This window comes from Moschus berezovskii, chromosome 23 (assembly GCF_049115385.1).
Source record: "Moschus berezovskii isolate FMDL1 chromosome 23, NW_MosBer_1.0, whole genome shotgun sequence".
NCBI lineage: Eukaryota > Metazoa > Chordata > Mammalia > Artiodactyla > Moschidae > Moschus > Moschus berezovskii.
Genome location: NC_142482.1, coordinates 18,258,773 through 18,286,376, shown reverse-complemented (window position 1 = coordinate 18,286,376; position 27,604 = coordinate 18,258,773). Strand labels below are relative to the sequence as shown.

The following is a 27,604-nucleotide window of genomic DNA, read 5'->3' as shown; positions in this document are numbered from 1 at the left end:
CTTTCAATTATAAAATAAATAAATTTAAAATAAAAAAGAATACTGGAGTTTCTTCTCCAGGGAAGCCATTTCCTTCTCCAGGGCTTCTAGGGAATTTGGCTGCAGTGTGGGGCACCCAGGTTCAGTCCCTGAATTGGGAAGATCTGAAGAAAGCTTGGAAACCCACTCCAGTATTATTGCCTGAAGAATTCCCTGGACACCAGAACCTGGTGGGATACACTCCATGGAGTCACGAAGAGTTGGACATGACTAAGCGACTAACATTTTCACTTATCTATGTTATCTGCTCTGTGAAACTTGCTTTCAGCTAACTACAAACTTTCAGCACTAAATAATACAAATTCTATCTTCAAAATTATGTTTTAATCCTTTAAAAAACTTCTTTTTAAAATAGAGAATTTGAGATAGCTAAGCATATGCTACCTTTTTCATATTTCACAACTTTAATTTTTTTGGTTCAAATCAGGACCTGAAATAGATGTGTTGCTTTAAGCATGTCTGCTTTTAAAACGCATATGGATGCTTCAAAATTGCAGTTGATAAGCAAGAAGTTATGCCATATGTTCAAAATTAAAAGACCTAATTTATTTTGGCTTGATCTTAGTGAACAATCGATGATTTGAATCCTTTCTTAGTAATTTGAAGTCTCTGTGATCATATCTTTAGAATGTTGATACATCTTTGGCTGAAGGAGGCACTCTTTCAGAAATACATTGTAATTGTCCTTGCCTTTATGAACACTGCTGTTTGAAATTAAAGCTGTAGCAGAAATGCTGTTGTTCTGATTTTAAATTGTTAAAACTGAAACTCCAATACTTTGGCCACCTCATGCGACGAGTTGACTCACTGGAAAAGACTCTGATGCTAGGAGGGATTGAGGGCGGGAGGAGACGGGGACGACAGAGAATGAGATGGCTGGATGGCATCACCGACTCGATGGACATGAGTTTGAGTGAACTCCGGGAGTTGGTGATGGACAGGGAGGCCTGGTGTGCTGTGATTCATGGGGTTGCAAGGAGTCGGACACGACTGAGTGACTGAACTGAACTGAAGCTTCAGGCAGGAAGGAAAACCCGAAAGTAAATGCTGCATTTAAAAACAAGTGTTGTTTTCCCAAAGAGGTGGGAAGAAGAAAAAGAAGATGGAGTTAAAGGCTCCCGTAATTTCCCCCAGCGGTTCTCTGAGTTCCCACAGGCACAGATAGCTATGTGGGGGTGCAGAGGGGAAGCAGAAGCAAGGGACAAGTGGATTTTCACCTTTCATTACTAAACAACAGGAAAGGAAGGAACTTTTAAAACCAGAATGGAACAAAAGAGCCTCATATGTGCCAGCTATAATGAGAAGAGTCCTTCCAATGCCCTTTGGTGTTAAACAAATGGAACCAACTTTTGCAGTTGAACAATTTGATTTGATGGCTAAATAGGAAGTGGGCTTTTTCTAGAGTGATGAATGTATCAGGTATTGCTACAGCATTATTTTTTGGATGCCTCTGTCAATATCTAATTCTGCAGGCTCTGTAGTTCTTTTAACAAATGCAGCTAAATGAATTTACTCACTGCATATTTGGTAATTTTTCTCTAATGAACAGAGATATTATTTGCTTCATAACTTCTTGTGTTCTTGGAGTTTTGTAGGATATTATAACATAATTCCTTTTTGAAAACCAACCTCTTAAATAAAGCTTATTTTGAAAAAGTTGTTCTATGTATTTTTATGTTGGAAAAGAAAATTCTCAAGTAAGTGAAAAGCACTGTATGGATTTTATGGGAAATAACTATGTTTACATATCTTGCTGATAGAAACATGTACAAGAGAATTTTATGGTTCTCGTTCTCCCCTCAAACACTAGAACCTTATGAAATTCATCTATTTAATGCTAAATCAGAGTAGCATGATATTCATTGTCAGGAATTGTCAAGAATAGTGATCTCCAAAGAAGAAGGTACCAACGTCAAGATAATTCACTGGAAGGGAGGTAGGGTGCAGGCCAGACATAATAAATATTTTATTAATGCCTGTTTTTAAAAACCTTTAGGTTTAGGAGCTGTGGCCTATGCGTCAGATCTGATCCACTATTACTTCTATATAGTTTTAGTGGCACACGGCCACATCTGTTCATTTGTGTGTTATCTGAAACTGCTTTCATGATATCAGAGCAGGAGTAATTGTGACAGAATACAAGGTTTTCAAAGCCTACAAAATACAGTATCTAGGCATTTATAGTAAAAGTTGGCTCCTTACTGAAAATAGTAAGAAAGATTTTTTTCAGCTTTTTTTTTTTTTTTGTATTGAAGGGAGTTGGTGATGGACAGGGAGGCCTGGCATGCTGTGATTCATGGGGTCACAAAGAGTCGGACACGACTGAGTGACTGAACTGAACTGATAGCTGATTAACAATGTTGTGATAGTTTCACGTGGATATACGTGTATCCATTTTCCCCCAAACCTTCTTCCCACCCAGGCTGCCACATAGCATTGGGCAGAGTTCTCTTGTCTGTAGAGTGGGACCTTGCTGGTTATTCATTTTAAATATAGCAGTGTGTACATGTCGATACCAAACTCCCCAACTATCTCTCCCCACCATTCTTTCCCCCTGGGCAAAGATAAGTTCGTTCTCTAAGAGTAAGAAAGATTTTAAGCTTTGTTGATTTATGTGGTTTTACATTAGTCTCTTTTGTAGGACTGAATGTTGGACACTTGTAACTCTTGTATATGCTAAGTGAGATTTCCCAGGCAAGGGTCAGGGCTCTCCAGCTTTGTGCAATGGACAGAAAGTCCTCAGCTGGCTTTTATTGCAGTTTGTGTGCCCAGCTGGACACAAGATTTATCATTTCAACTATTTTTGAATACATATTCTTCATACAGTAAGCAAATACCTTTATTTTAATAACTTCTGCAAAATAATCTAGATTGAATATACCACTATTCATATAGAAAATGAATAGGAAACAATAAGAAGTGACCAGAGGTCATATAACAGCTAGGTCTAGGATAAGCCTGTTATCAGCCATAAGTATAAGTTATAAACACTGATAACCTACTGGAATTTTACAAGAAGTAGGCCAAATTTGAAATAGCTCAACTGGAATTCCATCACCTCCACTAGCTTTGTTGGTACTGATGCTTCCTAAGGCCCACTTGACTTCACATTCCAGGATATCTGGTATCTGGGTCATGAAGATCTTTTTTGTATAGTTCTTCTGTGCAAGGAGATCCAACCAGTCCATCCTAAAGATCAGTCCTGGGTGTTCATTGGAGGGACTGATGTTGAAGCTCAAACTCCAATACTTTGGTCACCTGATACAAAGAGCTAGCTCATTTGAAAAGACCCTGATGTTGGGAAAGATTGAGGGCAGGAGGAGAAGGGGACAACAGAGGATGAGATGGTTGGACAGTATCACTGACTCAATGGACATGGGTTTGGGTGGACTCCAGGATTTGGTGATGGACAGGGAGGCCTGGCATGCTACGGTACATGGAGTCGCAAAGAGTCAGACACAACTGAGCGACCGAACTGAACTGAGGCCAAATTTGAAATTATTAATTTTTTTAATTTCTATTTTTATTTGGAAGACAATTGCTTTACACTGCTGTGTTGGTTTCTGCTGTACAACAGCACGGATCAGCCATTAGTATATACACGTTCCCTCCTTCTGAGCCTTCCTCCCACCCGCCCCAGTCCCGCCCTCCGGGGTGTCCCTGGAGCATCAGGCTGGGTTCACTGTTACACAGCAGCTTCCCTCTAGCTATCTGTTTTACACATGGTGGTGCATGTATGTCGTCATTACTCTCTCAGTTTGCCCCATCCTTCCCTTCCCTCGCTGTGTCCACAAGTCTGTTCTCTATGTCTGCATCTCTATTCCTGCCCTGCAGATAGCTTCATCAGTACCGTTTTTCTAGATTCCCTAATATATGTTGTCTTTTTTTTTTAGAGTTACATTTTTATTTTTTTTACATTTTATTTATTTATTATTTTCTTTTTTTTTTTACCTTACATTATTGTATTGGTTTTGCCATACACTGATATGAATCTGCCCCGGGTGTACATATGTTCCCCATCTTGAACACCCCTCCCACATCCCTCCCCATCCCATCCCTCTGAATGGCATTGAAACATGTGTATTATCATATGTGAAACAAATCGCCAGTCCAAGTTCTATGCATGACACCAGATGCTCGGGGCTGGTGTAATGGGATGAACCTAATATATGTTAATATTTGAAGTAAGATTTTATGTCTGCTTTCATTATATTTTAAAATTTTTTTGAAGTATAGTTGATTTGCAGTGTTGTATAATTTCTGGAATACTGCAAATTGATTCAGTTATACACTAAATTCTTTTTCACATTTTTTTCCATTCATAGGATTTTGAAGATAGTTCACTAATCTATAAACAGTAGGACCTTATTGTTTATTGATTCAGTATATATAAGAATTTGTGTCTGCTAATCCCAAACTCTCAGTCCATCCCTTCTCCACCCCTCTCCCTTGGAAACCACAAGTCTGTCCTCTATGTCTGTGAGTTTGTTTTTGTTTTGTAACTATTTAATTATTAGCATACCTAGCCCTCAGCTTCGGAGAAGGCAATGGCATCCCACTCCAGTACTCTTGCCTGGAAAATCCCATGGGCGGAGGAGCCTGGTAGGCTGCAGTCCATGGGGTCGTGAAGAGTCGGACACGACTGAGCGACTTCACTTTCACTTTTCACTTTCACGCATTGGAGAAGAAAATGGCAACCCACTCCAGGGTTCTTGCCTGGAGAATCCCAGTGACAGGGGAGCCTGGTGGGCTGCCATCTATGGGGTCGCACAGAGTCAGACACAAATGAAGCGACTTAGCAGCAGCAGCCCTCAGCTTATATTTTTTTGCTTTGGATTTTAAATAATAATTGTATTATGGCATCATAATTAGTAAGGCATTTACAAAGTAGGCATCTAGGACTTGGAGATGCTGTGCAATTTTCGGGAATGTTTAAAGGCAGTTCAGTTCAGTTCAGTCGCTCAGTTGTGTCCGGCTTTTTATGACCCCATGGACTGCAGAATGCCAGGCTTCCCTGTCCATCACCAACTGCCAGAGCTTGCTTGTTTAAAGGCAAGGGGCACTAAGTATTAAAGTTTTCCTTAAATAAATGACAAAATCTTTTCTGAGGAACCTTAATAAAGGAATAAATTGAAAATCCAATTTCACTGGGGATACATGTATTTTTTCCTACTGCAGTAAACATTGTAATATGGCACATAGAAAACAAAAGAATGATGAACTGAAATTTACTCCTTGGTATCAAATGCCTTTAGAAAATGCATAGAAAACACCTCTGAATGTTTGAAAAAGTAATGAGCAAATTACATTATATTGGAATTTTATTATGCAGCCGGATCAAAGTATAAATGTGAAAATATTCTCATTATAGCATTTGTGTTCTAAATATGAAACAGTTAAAGGAAAATTAAGTCAGAATATATTTTATTTTCTAAAATAAGTGCCTTTAATGAAATCATTGTTCTTTGAGAAAGCTGTGAAGGTATAATCAGCAATGGAGTATATATATATATATATATAAAATGGACTGTGTTATGAGGTTGCAAATTATATAAATATTCATAGATAAGCTATGATGAAAAGGAAGATGTAGATACACATACACACTGTATATATTACATATATGCATATGATTTTATACATAAAGACACCTATATATAGGAATAGGAATATAGGGACATGGATATGAAAGATATTTACATAATTTACAATAATGAGATAGAGAAGAACCAAGAAAATATTTTGGCTCATCCAGAGTTGTTCAAGTTATTTCCTTATGGCGAACTGTTTTGAAAAGTTCATGATGCATCACGAGTGTTTTTCAGAACTGTAAAGGAGGTTCTTGACTATGACAACTATCAAATTAGCCGTGAATCACATTTTATCATTGACATCATCTGGAAGCACAAAGGAGAGAAACAAACAAGAAACAGTGAGCTGACAACTAAAGGATGCTAAGATCGGTGCCAAGTGTGAGCAGATGTGAACTGGGGAGGAAATGGAGTAAGGTTACAGTCAGCAAACACCCTTCTTGAATGTGTGGAATACACCTTCGTATGCAAACCCCAGCCACTTGTCTTTGCATGGGTGCACGTGTTGGTAACAGAAGATCCCTGACCTGATTTTGTTCTGGGACGTAGAAGAGGTGAGGCTATACAGTGAATCACAGAGTAAGTCATGTTTGTAGGAGGCTCTCTCTATGGCAGCCTGAACACAGATAAGTTGCCACATAAAATACTGTACAGATGACAGTCTTCATTATTTAAGGAAAAATAAAGGCTAGACAGACTCACACCCCAAAGCCTGTATCTTTGGAGCACAAAGACAATCCCAGGTAACTGTCCCTTCCTCATATGTACCTCTTGCAAAAACTTACAGTCCAGGAAAGATTCATTTACTGTGGAGATTAACAAAATTTTTATAAAGGGAAAAGAAAAGCCTGCCAGACTGGATAACAAAAGCTGGGACTGTAAACCCCAGTGAGTGAGAAGAGTTGAGGATGACAAAGTTTTGCTCTACAAACTGAAACAGGAGAGAGTATAATCTTCATATTGGGAAGGTGGACTCCTGGCCAAAATTTCCTTCAGTTCAGTTCATCGCTCAGTCGTGTCCGACTCTCTGTGACCCCGTGGACTGCAGCACGCCAGGCCTCCCTGTCCATCACCAACTCCCGGAGTTCACTCAAACTCATGTCCACAGAGTCGGTGATGCCATCCAGCCATCTCATTCTCTGTCGTCCCCGTCTCCTCCCGCCCCAATCCTTCCCAGCATCAGAGTCTTTTCCAGTGAGTCAACTCTTCGCATGAGGTGGCCAAAGTATTGGAGCTTCACCGTCAGTCCTTCCAATGAACACCCAGGATTGATCTCCTTTAGAATGGACTGGTTGGATCTCCTTGCAGTCCACGGGACTCTTAAGAGTCTTCTCCAACACCACAGTTCAAAAGCATCAATTCTTCGGCGCTCAGCTTTCTTCACAGTCTAACTCTCACATCCATACATGACCACGGGAAAAACCACAGACTTGACTAGACGGACCTTGGTTGGCAAAGTAATGTCTCTGCTTTTTCATAGACTATCTAGGTTTAGTCAATGGGATTAGACAAAAGAAAATCCTGAAAATTGTACAAGCTGGCAAAGAAGAACTAAATTTATGACAGTTCTAGCTGATTTGGCATTTTAGGTTTTATACCTGGGACTTCCAAGAGAAGCACTGGATGATGGTTATAACCAGTGAGATAAGTCGGTAATGTGGCTCATAGGGAATCCATAGCTTTCATGTACTGAAATGTCCCCAAAATGTCAAATGGAAAAAAAAAAAAAGATTCAGAACACTGTGTATAGATTGCTTCTATTTAATAAATGTATCTTATAGTCTGTATATATGAAGTGAAATGTAGATTTGTATTTTCTTGATATTTAAAATAAACACGAGGTAAAAAAACACAAACTAATAAACCATTCTGACTGGTGTGAGGTGATATCTCATTGTAGATTTGATTTGCGTTTGTCCAGTAATGAGCAATGTTGAGCATCTTTTCATGTGTTTATTAGCCATCTGTATGTCTTCTTTGGAGAAATATCTGTCTAGGCCTTTTTCCAACTTTTTGATTGGGTTGTTTGTTTTTCTGGTATTGAGTTGTATGAGCTGCTTGTATATTTTGGAAATTGATCCTTTGTCAGTTGTTTCATTTGCTATTATTTTCTCTCATTCTGAGGGTTGTCTTTTCACCTTGCTTATAGTTTCCTTTGCTGTGCAAAAGCTTTTCAGTTTAATCAGGTCCCACTTGTTTACTTTTGTTTTCATTTCCATTACTCTAGGAGGTAGATCATAGAGGATCTTGCTTTGATTTATGTCATCGAATGTTCTGCCTATGTTTTCCTCTAAGAGTCTTCCAGATTCTGATCTTACGTTTAGGTCATTAATCCATTTTGAGTTTATCTTTGTGTATGGTGTTAGGAAGTGTTCTCATTTCATTCTTTTACATGTTTTCCCAGCAGCATTTATTGAAGAGGCTGTCTTTGCCCCATTGTATATTCTTGCCTCCTTTGTCAAATATAAGGTACCCATAGGTGCATGGATTTATTTCTGGGTTTTCTATCTTGTTCCATTGGTCTATATTTCTGTTTTTCTGTCAGTACCACACTGTCTTGATGACTGTAGCTTTGTAGTATAATCTGAAGTCAGGAAGGTTGATTCCTCCAGCTCCATTCTTCTTTCTCAAGACTGCTTTGGCTATTTGGGGCCTTTTATGTTTCCATATGAATTGTGAGAATTTTTGTTCTAGTTCTGTGAAAAATGCCGTTGGTAATTTGATAGGGATCGCATTGAATCTGTAGATTGTGTTTGGTAGTACAGTCATTTTCACAGTATTGATTCTTCCTACCCAGGAACGTGGAACATCTCTCCATCTGTTTGTGTCTTTGATTTCTTTCATCAGCATCTTATACTTTTCTGTGTACAGTTCTTTTGTCTGCTTAGGTAAGTTTATTCCTAGATATTTAATTGTTTTTGTTGCAGTGGTGAATGGGATTGATCCCTTAATTTCTCTTTCTGATTTTTCATTGTTAGTATAGAGAAATATAAGTGAGTTCTGTGTATTGATTTTGTGTCCTGCAACTTTGCTAAATTCACTGATTAGCTCTAGTCATTTTCTGATATTGTCTTTAGGGTTTTCTATGTACAGTATCATATCATCTGCAAACAGTGAGAGCTTCTTCTTTTCCAATCTGGATTCCTTTTATTTCTTTTTCTTCTCTGATTGCTGTAGCTAGGACTTCCAGAACTATGTGGAATAATAGTGGCAAAAGTGGGCACCCATGCCTTTTTCCTGATCTTAGGGTGAATCCTTTCAGTTTTTCACCATTGAGAATAATGTTTGCTGCAGGCTTATCATATATGCCCTTTACTATGTTGAGGTAGGTTCCTTCCATGCTCATTTTTTGAAGAGTTTTAATCATAAATAGGTGCTGAATTTTGTCAAAGGCTTTTTCTGCATCTATTGAGATGACCATATGGCTTTTATCTTTCAATTTGTTAATATGGTGTATCACATAGATTGATTTGCATATATTAAAGAACCTTGCATCCCTGGAATAAACCCAACTTGATTATGCTGTACGAGCTTTTTGATGTGTTGCTGAATTCTGTTTGCTAAAATTTTGTTGAGGATTTTACATCTATGTTCATCAGTAATACTGTCCTGTAGTTTTCTTTTTTGTGTTGTGTTTATCTGGTTTTGGTATCAGGGTGATTAGCTTGCTTAAATAGTTTTAAAGTATGTTTTGAAGTAAGTTTTTAAAGTAAGTTTGACCCCATTGCAGGAGGCATCTTCTGATGCAGCAAACAGATTCAGCATAAATTTTAGAAAACCAATTAGTGACTTAATCAATCATGATTTTGACAAAATCAATTTGGCTAAGAGAAAATAATATTAATTGAATAGTTTTAAAACTTGAATTTTCCTGTTTACCTGAATGTCATTTTGAGTAATGTGCATTATTTTGTATTAAATTTCCGTTTCACACAGCCAAATGCATTCATTTATTGCTAGTAGAACAGAAAAATAATGAAATAATTGAATGCATTATTGACCTCTTTGAATATATCATATTCTTTTGAAAATTTAGTCATTATTGCATTGAACATCTGCTCCATTAGGCATTATGCTTGATGCTGAGGTTACAAAAGTGAATAAAATGGATTTCATTTTATAAGGTTTATGCCCTAAGGAATTTTATTGTAGGATAATCACTGTCAATTTATTATCTTACAGTAAAAATTTCAGGAATATAAGAGGTGCTTAAAAAAGATCTGCAAAATAGTAACACTTTTCTTTTATGATAAATATGTATATAGGCCCTTCTTTTGAGTTTTCTTTGTAAGCTCGAGACTTTCCCCCATGGTGGTTTTTTTGCTCCTTTCACATAATTGAAGGTCTCACCTACTAGTTCTTACTTCCTTCGAGACTTCCACAGGTATCCCTTTCCAGGGGTGGAAAGACCCTCTTAGGTTAAAACCTCATTGCCTCTCTCCTCTACAGTTAAGCTCGTCTGTTTGCTCTCCAGTTTCTTCCCAAAATAACACACTTCCTGGAATGAACATCTTTGTTCATTCTTTCTAGACTCACCTCTCTCTGATTTCTTCCTCATACTCAGCCCAACCCAGAGACTCATGGCATTATGGCTTAAATCATGAGTTGATATTCTCTATGATGCCCTCCCACTTTCTTCCCCCAGTTTCTTCCGGACCAAATCACAAGTACTTTTAAGTTAATTTCCACTCTTACCTCTTCATTAGAGACTTTAGTCCCATCTTCCCGCCTTTGGGATAAGTTTTGTCCTTAAACAAATGTGGTCCCATCAGGAGTCACTGCAGATACTAGCTCAGTTCTGCAGGAAAGGCTGGAGGTGTAAAACCTACAGAAGTTACTGGAAGAGACAGACAATGCACTGTAAAAGCAGGAGTCTTGTGAGGATCCAAAGTGTGAGGAGAGATTTACTTCCTGCTAGTAAAATATTCTGATGCAGTGTCCACAGTGTGTATGTCACTCAGTCTTGTCCGACTCTTTGTGACCCCATGGACTGTAGCTGGCCAGGCTCCTCTGTCCAAGGGATTTCCTAGGCAAAAATACTGGAATAGGTAGCCATTCCCTTCTCCAGTTGATCTTCCCAGCCCAGGGATCGAACCCAGGTCTCCTGCATTTCAGGCAGATTCTTAAACATCTGAGCCACCAGGGAAGCCCAGCATCAGTAGTACTTAGACTCAGCTTCCAGTAAGCGTGACTTTTGCCCACTAATATCCTCTTTATGCCTTTCTTCTTCCCAGGATGCGTCTGTCCCTCCCAAGCCTGTTTCTCTCCATCCTTTATATCAGACTAGACTCCATCCTCCTGCTAAGTCCCTCCTGCGACCACAGACCCGCCCGCATGCTGACTGTCTTTCCCCCGGACCCTTCAGTCACTTGTCCTCCTCCCTGAGTGATGAAAAGGAGAATTCTCACACCTTGTTTAGTCACAGCGCATATAATAAGGTGAGAATGCCCCATGCTCTGAACTTCTTCATGCTTAACTTTTTAAATGTGGAGAAAATACGTGTTATAAATATTGAAGTATATTAAGAATATTAAATATTTTTGGGAAGGCACATGTCCTTACAAAAAGATAATAATTAACCTTGGGAAAGTGTGAAATATTTGTTTCCTTTCAGAGTAATTTCCTGATTTGCATTGCTTATTGTTTCATGCTGTAATCCCAAAGTGGAAATCCCAAGACATGTTTCAAAGCATGACAAGAGGCCATTATTAGTTTATCTTCTAGTCTCAGTTCAAAGTTCTTAAAAATGTCTCAAAAATGACAGTGCCTTGATGAGGAAGCATTTATAATTGCAGTCAGTGTGCAATGGAATACTTAGAATTTCTATGGATATCTGTAACATAATATTGATATTTTATTTTAAGATGAATCTCTTTGCCTCATAATGTATGATGGTGAGACATGTAACAAGTAATGAGGTGTTCAGTACCTAAAATATGTTTTTAACAAAACAAAAATTTTATAGTTGGCTTTGGAATGTAATCATGAATCTTTTATTAGAAGCAAGCAGTCAGTAGCACAAGAGGCTTATGTATAAGCATCCTTTGCTCTTCTAAGCATCACCATAAGGACGTTCTGGCTAGCATAGGCTCTCAGATTTTGAACTTTTCTAAAAGAATTGACTAGTCAAAATCAATCAGCAGTTAAATCATTTTTAAATTAAAAATCTTGTTTTAAAGCATTTGTTTTGCAAAATCTCTATATTTAATGAAATATACCTCTATACTTGGAAATCAGTCAAGACCATATGTTCCAGAGTGTATGCAGTTGACTAAAATTCCTTGAACCCAAAAACATTAAAAAAAGACAACTGTTTGTCAATCCAATCTAAACACCAAAAAATCATAGAAAAAGTGAGCACAATTATGAGGAAAATTTTGCTTTTTATATTTAATAGCATTTAATCATGATTGAATGGTCAACCCTGAATTAAATTTTTAAAGTATTCATTACTGGGACTCCCCTGGCAGTCCTGTGGTTGAGGATCTGAGCTTCCTTTGCAGGGAGAGTGAGTTCAATCCCTGGTTGGGGAACTAAGATCTTGCATGCCATGCAGATAAAAAAACAAGAGAAAGAGAAAGAAAATTTCTTGAACTAAACAAAAAATGAAAATACAACATATCAACTTTAAAAATTTATGGGAAAAGTAACACATTTTTAAAAAGTAATCATTTTCTGCAAACAAAGTGTTTTTAGGCTAAGTTCAGGATGGCATTTGTATGACCTTTGGTTGCTTCTAACTCTTGGTCTAGAAAAGTATTTCTAGACCATTTAAAAAGTATTTTTAAATGATTTTATATTGCTTTAACTTCTCCCTATTTTAATACTAGCAAACATCTATGAAATTCATTTAGCTATTAGAGTTAATATTTGATAACATACCATTTTCTTATGATGTCATCAATGAGCATCATAGGATTATAATTGTATTTTATAAATATCAGTTGCTCCAAATAGTTCTTCCTTTGACATTTTGGTAGTGTTTCCTGGAGACATTCAGCAAAGATAAAGTCAGTATTTCATCCATGTTTTAGCCTTTTCTTGGTCTGCCTGTGAAGAAAAATATACCGCAGCCATTTGAGGCTGGACAACTATTTTCATTTTATAAAAACTTCACAATAGATTTTGTCTTTCAGTGTCTGAGGTTTATTGATATTGAATAAAGAAACATTCACATCTGAAATAATAATAATGTTAGCATTTCTTGATGGAATATTCAATTGCTTAGTCTGATATTTTAATTGCTCTTATTAAAATGTATGGATTATTCAACTTGACCTTTGTGTTTACTAACTTGTATTGTAATGGCCAACAGTGTACTAAATGAAATAACTTGTGTGGAATGGTAAAACATAGTCATTTAAATTAACTTCTCTTCAGTATCCTAACATCCTTTCCACGCTTCACTTTCAGCCTTACCTGCTTGGGTTTATCTCCAAACTCAAACCTTCCCACCCCTCCCCCAGAGACCCACACTGAACCTGACCTTACATAGCTATCTTTGGGGCTTCTTTATCAACCGTAGCTACAGAAAACTGTTTGACAGGTTTTATTCTTCTGTGGCGTCTGTAGTGTATGCTCCTCTTGCCCTAAATCTTTACACTAATCCCTGATCTCTTCTCCCACTTTCATAAGTTCATATGATGAACCTCATATGATATCCTATCACACATGATGATGTTGAGGCACTTTCCCTTTTATCTTGGTTATACCAGTGTATCCTCTCTTTCCTCCACCTCACGAAGGGAGTTGTTACTCTTACTTCCTTCTTTAACCCTTGGAACTAACATAGCCCAGTAGATAAGCGTGCAATGTCTTCAATCAGTCCATCCGAGTTCATTTCTTGACACCATTCTTTCCAGATGGTGATACTGCGTACATTATATAGCCTCCAAATGTCTCCATTTATTCATCTATAAAGTGAGGATAATAATAGAACCTACCTTATTAGGGGGCTTCCCTGGTGGCTCAGAGGTTAAAGCGTCTGCCTCCAATGCGGGAGACCCGGGTTCGATCCCTGGGTCGGGAAGATCCCCTGGAGAAGGAAACGGTAACCCACTCCAGTATTCTTGCCTGGAGACTCCCATGGACGGAGAAGCCTGGTAGGCTACAGTCCATGGGGTCGCAAAAAGTCAGACACGACTGAGCGACGGAACGGAACCTTATTAGAATATGATAAGATGGGCTAGTATGTGTAAAGTATTTAGAATAGTGCTTGGGACATGAGGATCATGCAAGAGTTAGATCTTGTTACTAACTGTTGTTCAGTTGCTAAGTCATGCCTGACTCTTTGTGATCTGTGGACCGCGGCACGCCAGGCTTTCCGGTCCTTCCCCATCTCCTGGAGTTTGCTCAGATTCATGTCCATTGAGTCAGTGATCCTATCCAACCATCTCATCCTCTGCTGCCCTCTTCTCCTTTTGCCTTCAATCTTGCCCAGCATCAGGGTCTTTTCCAATGACTCGGCTCTTCCTGAATTGTCAGTCCCATTTCTTTCTTACATTTCTATTTGTTCTTTTTCCAATGAACTCTTCTTTGAGTGCAGAAACTTCGAAACACAAACTAAAATGAATACTTTTCCATCCTTTTCTTTCACAATGTTGCAAACCTAGTAATTTCAAGACTTTCTTTCTCTCAAAGGGGTTAGTAGCTATTATTTTCATCCCCCTCTATAAACTCACTCTTTATTCTTGAAAGCATTTTGTCTTTCACCTTTATCATTCTACTGCAGTTTCTCTCTCAGGGGTAAACTGCTTGTCAACAAACTCAGCTGAATTTAACCAAGTCTTCTCCTTTATCCCTTGTCGCAACTGACACTGTTGATCATTCACTCTTGGATCTCCGACTGCACTCCGCGTTGGGGTAATATGTACATTTTCACTCCCTTACTGTTCCTTCTTTCTCGGTGGACACTTCTTCTTCCTCTGTGTCTTGTCTCCAGTTGCCTCACTTGACACTCACCCACTCACAGGCTTCTGGGATGATCTTAGCTGTACTGATAATCCTCAAATCCACATTTCCAATTCTGTTTCTCCTTTGAGATCCAGCTTTATACCTTCAGCTGCTTACTTGTGACTTCCCCTCGGCTGTCATGTTGTCTCCTCAAACTCATCATCTCACGTCACCTCAAACCAGTTCCGTTCTGGCTTCCCTACGTCTGTCTTTAATACCATGATGCTCAGCCCCCAGACTTGAAACTTGATTCACAAATCATGCTTTTTCTGCTTTGTTGTCATAGCTAGTCATTCACCAAGTTGCATGGATTCTTCTTACGTCTGTCATGCTGTTATCTCTTACTACTCTTTGTTAGTATTCCACTTTGCTTAAGCTAACCTGCTATTTTCCTCCAGGTGTGCCTTGGGAATTTCTTGCTATTCAACTTGCTCACTCATTCTCCCCGTATAAAAATACCTTCCTGCTTTTCACCTTACTTATGAAAATCATCTTCAAATTTCATGACCTAAATGATCCCTCCTCCTCTGTGAAGTTTCCCCCTGTATCAGCACCCAAAGTGGTATTTCTCTTTCAGTTTCTATAACCTTTGCCTGTGCCAAGGTATCTCATGCATATTAAAGGTTGCTGCTGCTAAGTCACTTCAGTCGTGTCCGACTCTGTGTGACCCCATAGACGGAAGCCCACCAGACTCCCCCGTCCCTGGGATTCTCCAGGCAAGAACACTGGAGTGGGTTGCCATTTCCTTCTCCAATGTGTGAAAGTGAAAAGTGAAAGTGAAGTCGCTCAGTCGTGTCCGACCCTTAGCGACCCCACAGACTGCAGCCTACCAGGCTGCTCCATGCATGGGATTTTCTAGGCAAGAGTACTGGAGTGGCTTGCCATTGCCTTCTCCATCAAGGTTATCAAGTATTTATTTGTTGTGATTGTTTTAGTGTCCATCTAGGCCATGACATGCTTAATATGGTATTTTTCACATTATAGGTAGAGCAACAAATATGTGCTAATGGTGAACAAATACTAAAATGACCCAACCTATTCACTAGGAGCACAAGATGTTTGAATATAAATTTCAGATTATTTCTATTTTAAGCAGAAGCTAAATCTGAATCAATTTAGAGGTTTATGGCTACATTCAGTACAGTTTACATCAATTAAGGATCTACCATTTTGAGGGCTACCTCCAGGTTCCAGTGAGCTTATGGAGGGCCTTGAATGGAATGGTACATGAAGGCAGGAGACCTCTGATTGTCCTTGCCTGAATGTGGATGCTGGAGTCCACGGGGTGTCTGCAGTCCTGTCAGTCCGTGACCATCAATCCTATAATGCTTTACTGCATCCTTCTTTCTTCTGCACAGCATGACCTCATTGGCTGTAGGTCAGTACTCCTGAGCATGCATTGGAAAACATTGTTACTTACCTGCTAGGAGCAGGTAGACTTGGAACCTGCTCATCTCAGAACCATCAGCTTAGAGCCTCCACATATTCTCTCCTCTTCTGTTCATGCCTCCTTTGCCGTAGGAACTCCGCAAGAACCCATATTTGTGAATTTGCCTACTCTCTAAAATTCTGTTGTGACCTCCAAGTCAGTTTTAAAATTGTCTCTCATCTAGAGTCATTTGGCCATTTTTTCCTCCATCTTGCAATGCATTTAAAAATGTTTATCTGCAAAGCTAAAAATGACCCAGCACATCTTTTATGTTTAGGTCTAGTGTTGTCCACCCTCTATTTTTGAGAATTCAGTTCATTTAGAAAGACTTCTCTTCTCTGGCCCCACTGACGCACTGCCCTGGGGTCTCAGCTACCTTCTTGACCCTCAGGTGAGAAAATCTACATACCTTTAATGTGCATCTGTGGAAAGCTTATTGCTCTCCCAAACATCTATTTTCCAGCCTCTGCCTCATTTATTCTGTCTTCCACTCTCACAGTCTCTGAGGTAGCCCTGTCTTTTTAAGTCAACCCAGAATTCCAACTCTGGTGGCCACTTTCATATTCCAGCTGAAGCTGTCGGCCTTGTGCGCTTTTTCCTCTTTTCTTGTCCCAGCTACGTTTCTGACCTTTCATTTAGCACAACCATTGGCTGTGTTGACAGGATGTTCTTTCTTGTCCTTGTTTCCCCAGAGTCTCTGCTCTGCCAGTTTACACCAGCAACAAGCAAACTCACGCCAGTGATGATTAGAGCCGGGAGGAGACAGAACTAAGCCGTCACCATCAGATGGCTTTTCTGATCTGCTGGCAGGAGGAAGGCTGGGATTTCCTACTCTGGGAGGCTCTTTTTACAGGGAAAGCTTGAGAGATTTTACAAGGAAGAAAAAAATTTTTATAGACAGAGAGACAGCTTTGAAGCCCCAGGAGAAAATTCACAGGAATTCTGAGGATATCTTGTGTCATTAAAAAAAATTAGATTATTTAGGGGGCTGCCTGTGTGACTGTCCAGCCATTTTATTTCACCTTCAGTTTTGTAAAAAATTTTTGAGCCTTGTCTGTGAGCACTTTCCATGTTATTTCTGGTCTGTTTTTGTCTGTGGAGGACTAAGCTGATTTGTTTACATACATGCCCCCCGTAGGTTCCTCTGCCGTTAAATTCTGTTTTGTATTTTCTATGCAAGGGCTGGTTCCAGCACTTTCAATTTGAATATTCCAGTGCTTATCTCTGGTGTATCCTTCCTTCCACTATAGCTTTCCCTTTGGAGCAGGAGAGAGTTAGTTATTCATCTTCTACCTCTTTTCTTCCTGTCCAGAATACTCTTCCCAGCCATGACTGAGGTGGGAGGTAGATTAGCTCCATGGCTGAGCAGCTAGAATTTGTCAAACTCAGTACATTGGAGATTTGTTTTCCTTGTTACTTCAAGGAAAAAGTTCATGGCAGGAGCTGAGCTCTGCTGGAGTAAAGAGATAAGATGACCACATCTGTCATTCTTAGGGTCAAGGAGACTTCCCTGACTGCACATATACAGAAAAGTTCCTTGGGGGTCAAAAAAAATAGAGGGGCTGCTCTTCCATAATAGGCACTGTGAATCTTCCAGTGAACCCCTGCAGTGTAATCCATCTTGGCTAAAGGATGCAAATGCTTGTCCGGGAGGGCCCTGGACCAGGTCAGATGTGGGAAATGAAGCAGGATGATTGGCTAGGGGAAGACAAGGGCCAGGAGGAACTGCCTGCTCTAAGTGACAGATAAATAATGATCTAAGTATCTTCTCCCCCCAACCCCATTCAGGAGGACACCTGCGCTCTTCTCTGGGTGTGTGTTTCTGCCTCTCCTCTGTCTTAAATGAATAAACTGCTTCTCTGCATGTCCTCCCGCGCAGAGATGACTGAGCTGTGCCTCTCATCATCAGCTTTGTGCCTGTTTCTATGGCTCTGTATCCTTGAAAAGTCTTATTTTCAAGAGGGACAAGAGCCAGAGTGGCTCTCTTCCAGCCACTATTCCCTGGTGGACTAGTGGTTAGGATTCCTGGTTTCACCCAGGCTTCCCAGGTTCAGCTCTGGGGCAGGGAACTGAGACCTCACTGCTCACTCCTGTCTGCCCAGGTCATGACCTCTCCCACTCTCACTCCTGCTTCAGACCCCTGGGCTGCTGACGATCGCTAGACTTGAAGGTTTGCCACAGAGACCAGAAAGCATTAACTTCTCTGTGGGATAAACATTCATCTTTTTTTATTTTTAAAGCATACTGATGTGTTTTCCATTTTTAAAAAAATATTTCATTTTAAAAAGTTTTTTGAAAGTCAGTATTTTACAGGTACATTAATGTAACAAACCATTTTAGTCAATAATAAATATTTTTTAGATGATGTGATTTCAGTTATTTTTACTGAGCCTTCTTATTAGCAGAAGTGCCTTGACTTGATCAGTGGGTATGCTGCTGCTGCTAAGTCGCTTCAGTTGTGTCCAACTCTGTGTGACCCCATAGATGGCAGCCCACCAGGCTCCCCTGTCCCTGGGATTCTCCAGGCAAGAACATTGCAGTGGGTTGCCATTGCCTGCTCCAGATCAGTGGGTATACTTACAGCGAGAACCAGCTTAAGATTTGTCTTCAGACTCTATAATAAAGACATCAGCTGCTGACAATTTTGTTGAATAAATGAATTGCTTTATGCTTATATTTGGAAAAGTAATTAAAACGTGTCCTTTAGTTTCTTACCTATAAAATAGCAATAAAAATAGAATCTCTAGCTTAGAATTGTTACCATGATCAACCAATACATGCAACTTTCACATTTTACCTTAACTACACAGTTTTGTATGTTTTCAGCGTGCTGCCTATTGTTTGTAGAATTCTGGTGCTGGAGTAAAGAAACAATCCATCAGTGTAGATAGGAGGACATTACTCTTGTTTAAAATTGACTTTTTCCTTTTATTACAATCCATTCAGTACTTTTATCCTTCCAAATTTATTCACATATGTATTCTGTCTCATTTTAATTTTTCACTTTGCTTTCCTTCTTCCCCTTGGCAGCTACACTATTGTTGCTAATATATTTTCTTTCAAAATTGCATTAGTATTTTGTGTATTTATAATTAAATTTATATAGATGCTACTGTGCCACATGCTTCACTCTTCCTGAGGGTTTCCTTTTTTCTCAGCTGTAATAAAACGATATTGGGATTGGTTCCAAAACTTTTACTCTCAGAGATCACCTGGGCTGATTGTATTGGAATTACCTGAAGATCTTAAAAAATACAGATTAACGGGACTCAGCTGAAACTTCTAAACTCAGAACTTCCACTGAATTGAGTGATCTTAAGGTTTCTGCTCCACTGAAAATTTTATGCTTCCTCTGTGATAGCAACATTTTCCTCTTTTGCTTTTTAAATCCTGTAATGATTCAACAAGAAAATGAACTTCAATATGAAAAATAACTTTAGAAAGAAAACCTGTTTATACTGACATTTTTGCAAGTGTTTGATTATAATTGATTTTTTCTCATACCCTCTAGTAAGTTAAAGGAAACACAACTGTTAAATAGTGTATATACTAACATAAGTCACAGAATTTTTCTTTTAATTAGAGTAGGTTGTAAAATGTAAGGTTGAGTTCTTAGTCAAAATTGTCCCCATGTGCTTGTAACATTTGCAGTTGGATTGAGTGTTTATATATCCAGTATTCTTGGACTTATTGAATTCAAGGTACAAATATTTTTTCCCAGTGTGCTGCTTCAATTATTAGAAGTCATTTCTCTTTGAAAAAAAAATACTGCCAACATGCAGTTTTTTATAATTTAATTTTTTTAAGACATTAAAGTGCCTTTTTCATAAAAAGAGATTTTAAAATATAGCAGTGCTTTATATTAGAATTACATTTTTGCTAAGAAAGATGAAGCATTTTACTTGAAATGTATTTTATCCTTATGATATGTCAAAAGGATATTTACTGATCCATTTTTATTAGGCTGTTTTCCAAGCAGCTGCTGCTGATATTGTAGATTAAGAATAAAAAGGAAATATAACTTGCCTGTGATGAAAAAGTGAGACTTCAGTGAGCAAAATGGAGGTGTTTTCAGCTCAATTCCATCCATTATTTGTCTTCTTCTGTGTAAAGGATCACTCCACTTACAATAAGCCAAGGGTGAGATGTCTATTATTAATAGAATAGTGAAGAATTTACCTAGAAGATGGATTATGAATAAGAAGTACACAGTATTAGAAATAGGAGGGGGAATAAAAACCCAATTGTAATAGTCAGCTCTTTGGTGCCATTAGATTCTATTGACTTTTGCTCTCAGATTACGGATTATTGGGGGGTTGGCCCAGGCGTGTGAATGAGGTAGGAAGGCCAAGGAAGGCAGGAAGCTTTACACACAGGGTGAGTTGGGACACGGGCTTTCGCCTTCTTCCCAGATACGGCCCTCCCTTCTTTCCTCTTGGATATTTCACCCTATAAACGTTGACGTTTCTCATTTGTTTCTTTTTCCCCAGTTTTATCTCCTATATCTTCATTTTCAAATTTAATTCATTGTAAAATTTATATTTTTACCATGGGATTGAGAATATCTTAACTGACATAATCATTGCATAGCTACTCAGAGAACTGACCCTGTGAATCTACAGAAATTCGATAATTTAAAATGTTAATATTAAAGGCATATTTCCAACATGCATTAAATATTTTAGTAGCTCCACTGAAATGAGATTTTTTTTTTTCCTGAGGTTTCTTTGGATATTTTAACAGAAATCAATCCAGAGAAATTAAAGCAGATTATGGCTCAGCTGGAGAAGGGAAAAATTAAAGTAATTCTATCTTTTACCAACTGATTCAGAGACTGAGGGGGCTTTGAAATAAAAACTCGCTTTTCTAATGTAAGCTCTAAATATTTAGATCTAAAGATGTAAAAAATCTTTCACGAATACCTTTCAAGAATAAAGCAGCATTCCTTTGAGATAAGTAGTTTACAACTGGGCATAGCTTTAGAAGGAGAAAATGAACCCTAAGCTATGTGATTGGGTTCAAGGTTACAAAATCCTTGTCCACCTTCTAGCCTAATTCCCCAAGAATAACAAAGAGCATAGGCCTTGAAACTTTATTATTATAACACAAAGTCTGAGAGCCCTGGAGTCTGGCAGCTGACAAAGCGTGCTATACTCGTCTCATAAAGATATATCGAGTAGCTCCTATTTGCAAAACGCTGTGTCTGTGCTGCTCATGCATTGGGAAGCAAGGGCCTTTGTCAGTTCCCTCCTTTCTATTTGGGGAAACATAGAAATTAAACAAATAAGCAAAAATAATCATTATAAATGATCATTGTGACAACTGCCACACAGATGACAAGTAGTTATGAGTGCATCGAACAGTGATCCTGACCCCATCTGATGAATCGGGGAATATTTAGTGAGGAAATGATTTTTCTTCTAAGGTTTATAAAGAAAATTGGGTTCAATCTGGACATCCAAGCAGAGGGAACAGTGTGGGGATGGTTTCCAGGTGGGAAAGAAAAGAAATAGGGAAAACTCGAGAAAATGAAAGCAGGTCAGATTGTTGAGGAAACCGCTGGAATCAGAAGTATGGTTTGAAGTTAGCAAGAGGTAATACTGCCAGACAGCCCTGCCTCCGGTGCAGGGGCTCATCTGAACTTGTGAGACGATGTGTCTCCAAGACTCTGTGTGAAAAGAACTGATATTTACAAAACATAGACTATAGGCTGCTTCCCTTATAGACAGTATTTTATTTAAATTTCAAAACAATGGTAAAGTAGATTTTATCCCCTTTATTTTGCATATGTAAGACCGAGGCTCAGAAGGTGTAAATGATGTGTACAGGATTCCACAGAATTAGCTTAACAGCTGGTACTGGACTAGTTTTTCTTAAGGAATTTCCCCCTCCCCCCCACACACAACATAATCTGTCAGAGAAGCCGCATTACCATGTTCTTGGATGCCTCTGCTCTGGAATCACAGGCTTTTTTTGTGTTAGATGTCAGGATGTAGATGTCAGAACAGGAACTAAGTAACCACCAGGAACATCTGACTTTCTTCAGTTTCTGGATGAGGAGACTGAAGACTAAAGGTGGCTGTGAGACACACCCGTGGGTGGGCGTGAGTGATTGCTAGAGGCTGGGTTCATCATGAACCACGAACACTGTTCATATTTTATCCCAGCCTCCAACCTTCTTAGGTAGCCACAGTTCCAAAGTTAAAGGCTAAGAGAGACGCTGTTTTCCTAAAACTGACAAAAATTCACTGAGGTAGCCACAGCTACTGAAAAAAGTCACCTTGACTTTTGGAAGCAAAACTTCTTTTTATCCTCCCCATTAATAATGTCTGCTTGTGTTCTTTCTACATAATTAGAAATCCTTCTGTCTGAATAAATGAAGGTAATTTATTTTCTATCATCAGGAAGATAAACCGTGTTGCTCAATTCTAAAATTTCTCTGACAACATTTGGAGTTAATGGGAATTGGATAACTATTAAGATTCTGTAGAAGAGAAAACCTTTGAGGTGGGTGGAATAGGAGGAAAAGCTCTATAAAGTCAAAATTGGTTTTTAATGTTTTCAGATTTTTCAGGAAACTAAAACCTGAGCCCTGTTGGCCTGTGCCAAATTGGCTTTGAAATGGACTAATTCGTATAATATGTTCATAAAGAAAATCCTGTTTAAAATGGATAAATGCAAATTAATTGGACTTTTAACATTAAAACAAAGAATGCCAATGAGTAGTTGGTGGTTCTGAAAAAGAAAGTATATTGATCATAGTCAGTATTTTGCTAGGTTCTCCACTAGAGGGCAGAAAGAACAACACAACACTATAGAAGCCTATTGACAGGCTGGCATTTAAAACCAGACGTGTGTTGGGTTATCTCATTGTCAGTTATCACTTAAAAATGTACTTGATATAGTCACAAGAAATTGACTTGTACATTTCTTTCAGGAAATGAAGAATAATCCATTTATATATATATATATACATATATATATATACCTAAACTCAAGTGCTGATACCTAGCTGAAGGTTTTTATTGTAACACTTTTAATAAAATCACCATAAAAAGAATTTGCTGATTCAAAAGAGAAGTGCAGTAGAAGGCAGGTTGGATGGAATTTTTAGCAAGGAAAAGTATATTTGGAGAAAGATTCATTTCACAGCTCTTGTAAAATAGCACACTGGCCCCTTAGAATTGATGAGCCATGCTTCTATTTTGTAGGCATTCGTTTGCACCTTGTTCAGATGGAGGCAGTAAGGAGAAATGAGCTTTCTGTGTTTCACAGCACTCAGCTGCCACCTGCCCCATCCCCACTGCCTGGTGTCTTAGACCAGTTTCCTTAGCAGTGGAGCCTGAGATAGGGGTTCAGAGTTTGTGATCTGCTGAGGATGTGGTTCTCCAGAAAAATATCCTTTAAGGGAGAGTGTATATCATGATTGGGAAGGGCAGGGAGAAGAGAAAGAATGATCTCAGACAGCCTAGCCATAGCCTAGTTCACAGGGAGAGGGCTATGGGCCATAACTTGCAAGGTCATCCACCCTTGCGGCAAAGGAGCTGCCCTTGGATACCCCTCATCTGTCACCACTGGCTGTGGGCCTCGCTGTGGGTAGAGGGTCACGGAACCCAGTGTTTGGACCCTCTTCTCAGCTGAGGGCAATGATCTGTGGAAGGAGGCATCCGTGGGCTCTGAAGTAAAGGAAATCCCCGATGGAGGCATTTATCTTCATATGGAGTCTTTAAAATATATGTATTTTGTGTATATATATATTATATACATATATACAAGTTCAATATCTATATATGTGTCTGCTGCTGCTGCTGCTAAGTCACTTCAGTCGTGTCTGACTCTGTGCAACCCCATAGATGGCAGCCCACCAGGCTCCCCCGTCCCTGGGATTCTCCAGGCAAGAACACTGGAGTGGGTTGCCATTTCCTTCTCCAGTGCATGAAAAGGAAAAGTGAAAGTGAAGTCGCTCAGTCGTGTCCAACTCTTAGCGACCCCATGGACTGCAGCCCACCAGGCTCCTCCGTCCATGCGATTTTCCAGTCAAGAGTACTGGAGTGGGGTGCCATTGCCTTCTCCGATATATGTGTCTAAAAGATAGTTAAATATGTGTTTCTTAAAATACACTTAAGAAAAAGAGCAGCATTAAAAGGTTAAACAGCTATCTTATATATGAGATTGATTCCTATGAAATTGTATTGTTCAACAGTTCTTGACTTAGAAAAACGTTAGCTTTACCAGTTTCACATTGTTCAACCTAATTGTTAGTCTCATCCTTTAATTTGCTTTGTTATTCTTTTATTTACTCCATGTAACAAAAGCCACATATGAAATATGGCCTTTATACAATCAAGTAGTCTCATGTTGAAACTTCAGGGCAAAATTTTCCTGTATTGCTTCCTGTTGCTTAATGTGACCACTGTTGTTTTTTTTTTCTTTTACTAAAATTTGACCATAAACTTGTTTCTAGTTGCTAAATTTGTTGAAGTTTACCCATGTGTGACTGATTGAAGTACGACTAGACACTTCATTAACAGTCATCAAATAATGATGCTCATTTGCCCTCACATGGTCCATATATCCTGTGATTCAAATAGAAATCTCTTTTGTGGAAGAAAGATATCTCAGTGGATTAGACCTTTCCTCAGGTTATTTCAAAGTATTTATTTAGCTCCCACTGGACACTGAAACGCTTTCTTAAAATTTGAGATATCCAAGCTATGTGTAAGTTCATTCCCAAAGTATTATAGGTCAACCATTGGGACATTTTAAGACTTTGGGACTATAGGATTAGGAATGCATGTTTCTGATGGTTCTATTTTCTTGTTCAGTTTTTTTTTTAATCAATATATAATTTTTTTTGTCCCTTACAAAAATTTTTTTCTTAAATTCCATTGTAAAGATAATAAGCCATTCTTCTAGTTTTATTTTGACTCATCTTGGACAGTAGATCTTTTCCTCCTTTCTTTCCAACTTTTATATGTCTTCTTTGTGTGTGTCTCTTATTAAGTGGATATTCTCCCTCCTGATTTTTTATTTTAACATGAGAGACTTCTCTTTCTGTCTGAGATTATCTCGTTACATGACATTAATTCTGTCATATTATTTTATATTTTTCATCACTATAATTTTGTGTCTCTTCTTCCCAGTTTTCCATCCAAAAGACATGGATTTAATTTATTAGTTTAGAATTTATCCATCCTACTTTGTTGTTATGATGTCCTTGGCTTGAGTCTCACCTTCCCTTTTATACGCCCCTGTCAGTGTCCATGTTTTATTTGTTCACTTGGCTCCTTCCATTGTCTTTCATCGTGTTGATGCCATTCAATTCTAGATCTCTATTTCTGGCATGTGGTGGTTATACTTTTTCTCCGTCTTCCATAGTTCTTTTGTGGCTTTTTTATGGCAGTGATATACTTATTCAGGGTGTTTTACCTTTCTGTATTTCTTGCTGCCTTCTTCTGTGTTTATTACTTGAGTCCTTGATGCAAGAAAGTTTCAAGGTAGGTCTTTATTTGGCAAATATTCTGAGGCCTTGTATGGCTGAGCATATATTTTATGCTTTTGTATTTATATGACATTTTAACACTGTCTCAAATGCTAGGTGATAAAAATCTGGACAAAGTTGGTAGCATTTTTACCCTGACTTTCAAAAGATCTCATTCATGCTTTGAAATGGCTGACACCTGCTAACATAACTAAACATAGATTTTTCCATGGGCTTCTTAGCAACCAGTAAATACTCCACCTATTTTATGATTTGATATTTAGATAAAGAACTGTCATAGTATGAAGTTGTGGTTCTAGCAGGGACATAGCAGGGAGGAAAAGAACAGTCTCTAGAGGGGAGATCTTAGATTACAGCAAGGCTCAAGGATGCAAGGCTGTGGGAACCAGGAATGACTGCCAACTGAGACCAAGATGCAGGGCCTGGCCGGATGACAGAGCTGGGCAGGGCCTGGTGTGGGGCAGGGAGCATGGGGGTACTGAAAGCTCAAAGGTGTAGAGCAGATGGGATGAGTGTTAGGAGGTGCTGACGTTGTTCCTGAAAGGTGAGTGGAAAGAATGAACAGGGAGATGTGGGGATGGAGAACCAGAATCCAAGCTTAGGGAGGTGGGGCTGGCAGGTACCACGCAGGAGGCAGCCTTTTGCTTGACCTGTAGACTTACTGTCCTCAGCTCATCTGCCTCCCAGCCATTCACACATCCGCGCCCTCAAGGAGGCGGCCGGGAGCATCATGTGACGAGAGAGCAGAGAGGGGTCAGGTCAGGGCCTCTGGAGGGGACGGGGACATAGATTGACCTCATCACAGTCATGCCTGTTCTTCCTCTTCAGAACCACTTCCAAATTTTTATGATATGCCAGTTGACATCTGTTGACACACTCCTGGGTTCTGGGATAAATTTCTTGCAACTTGGGAATAGCTAGTTACAATTTAGGAATAGCTGGGGTGGAGCTAGGGCAGGGCAGGAATTGTGTGTCACATTGGAATAAAATGCCCTTCTAGTCTGTAGAAGAGAGAGAACCGGGGAGAAAAGTTCCACTTACATCATCTGTTGTGAAGGAGACGTTTGCTTTGTGATTATACTAGAGTGAGTGTGGGATGCTGAGAACCACGGAACGGGTGCTTTGCCTGTAGTACTGAGCAACTAATTGTGCCCCTTAAAGGATAGAGGAAATAAAAAAAACAGCAAATATGCTTCCTCTTCAATTCCAATTTCAGGTTCCAGTATTTGAGTCCTAAAATATTGTTCGAAGGTAGATTTTGCTTCATTTCCGTTCCAACCCAGGAGCTGTGCAGTGAAGAAAGCAAATGTGGTGGTTAATCCCCTCTGGGGAGTAGTTTTCCATTGAGAAAGAAGCAATTTTAGATGAAAAATGTGAGTAAACACGGAGATGTGGTGTTTATCTTCAAAACAGGCTGAATGCATAGATGGAAAAAATACCACCTGCTGCCCTTTTGAAGGTGGTCTTTGGAGGAGAAGGGGATTCTAACTCATTTCGAGTCTGGGCCTCCTGGGGTCAAAGAGAGAAGGCCAAGAATAAAAATATAGCATAGCTGGGGAATCTTCAGGAATATCTCCAAAGATCTATCACAAAGATCAAAGCATAATCTGTTTTCTTACTGGTCTTTAGATACCGATATAATGATATTAATGATCAGCACTTAATGAGTTTCCTTTAGGTTTATAAAACAATTAACATACCAAATTCCAGCTCAGCATTTGGGCTTCCCTGGTGGCTCAGACAGTAAAGACTCTGCCTGCAATGCAGGAGACCCAGGTTCAATCCCTGGGTTGGGAAGATTCCCTGGAGGAGGAAATGGCAACCCACTCCAGTATTCTTGCCTGGAAAATCCCAGGGACAGAGGAGCCTGGTGGGCTACAGCCCATGGGGTTGCAAAGAGCCAGACATGACTGCGCGACTAACACTTTCACTTTCACATGAGGATACTCAGTGAATGCACAAAAGAATTCTGTGAAATTTCATAGTGTTTATGAAACTCTACACATGGAGCAAGTGGCACAGCTAAGAACTGATATTAAGGATCCCAGATAAGATTCCACAGGGAGGTCGTTTTTACCCTCCCTGTGGGTA

At 39.2% G+C, this 27,604-nt stretch overlaps 1 protein-coding gene across 14 annotated transcripts in view; it reads left to right on the top strand.

Annotated features, from left to right (window-relative positions):
• MLIP (muscular LMNA interacting protein) overlaps positions 1-27,604 on the top strand; it is a 301,520-nt gene that overhangs the window by 253,028 nt on the left and 20,888 nt on the right. For 11 of the 14 annotated variants that reach the window (XM_055406484.2, XM_055406489.2, XM_055406483.2 and 8 more), the window contains one exon: positions 10,865-11,068. The exons of the other annotated variants lie outside the window; for them this stretch is intronic. In XM_055406484.2, the coding sequence (XP_055262459.2) occupies positions 10,865-11,068 (204 nt within the window). The remainder of the gene's footprint in view (positions 1-10,864; positions 11,069-27,604) is intronic. 14 annotated transcript variants of the gene reach the window in all.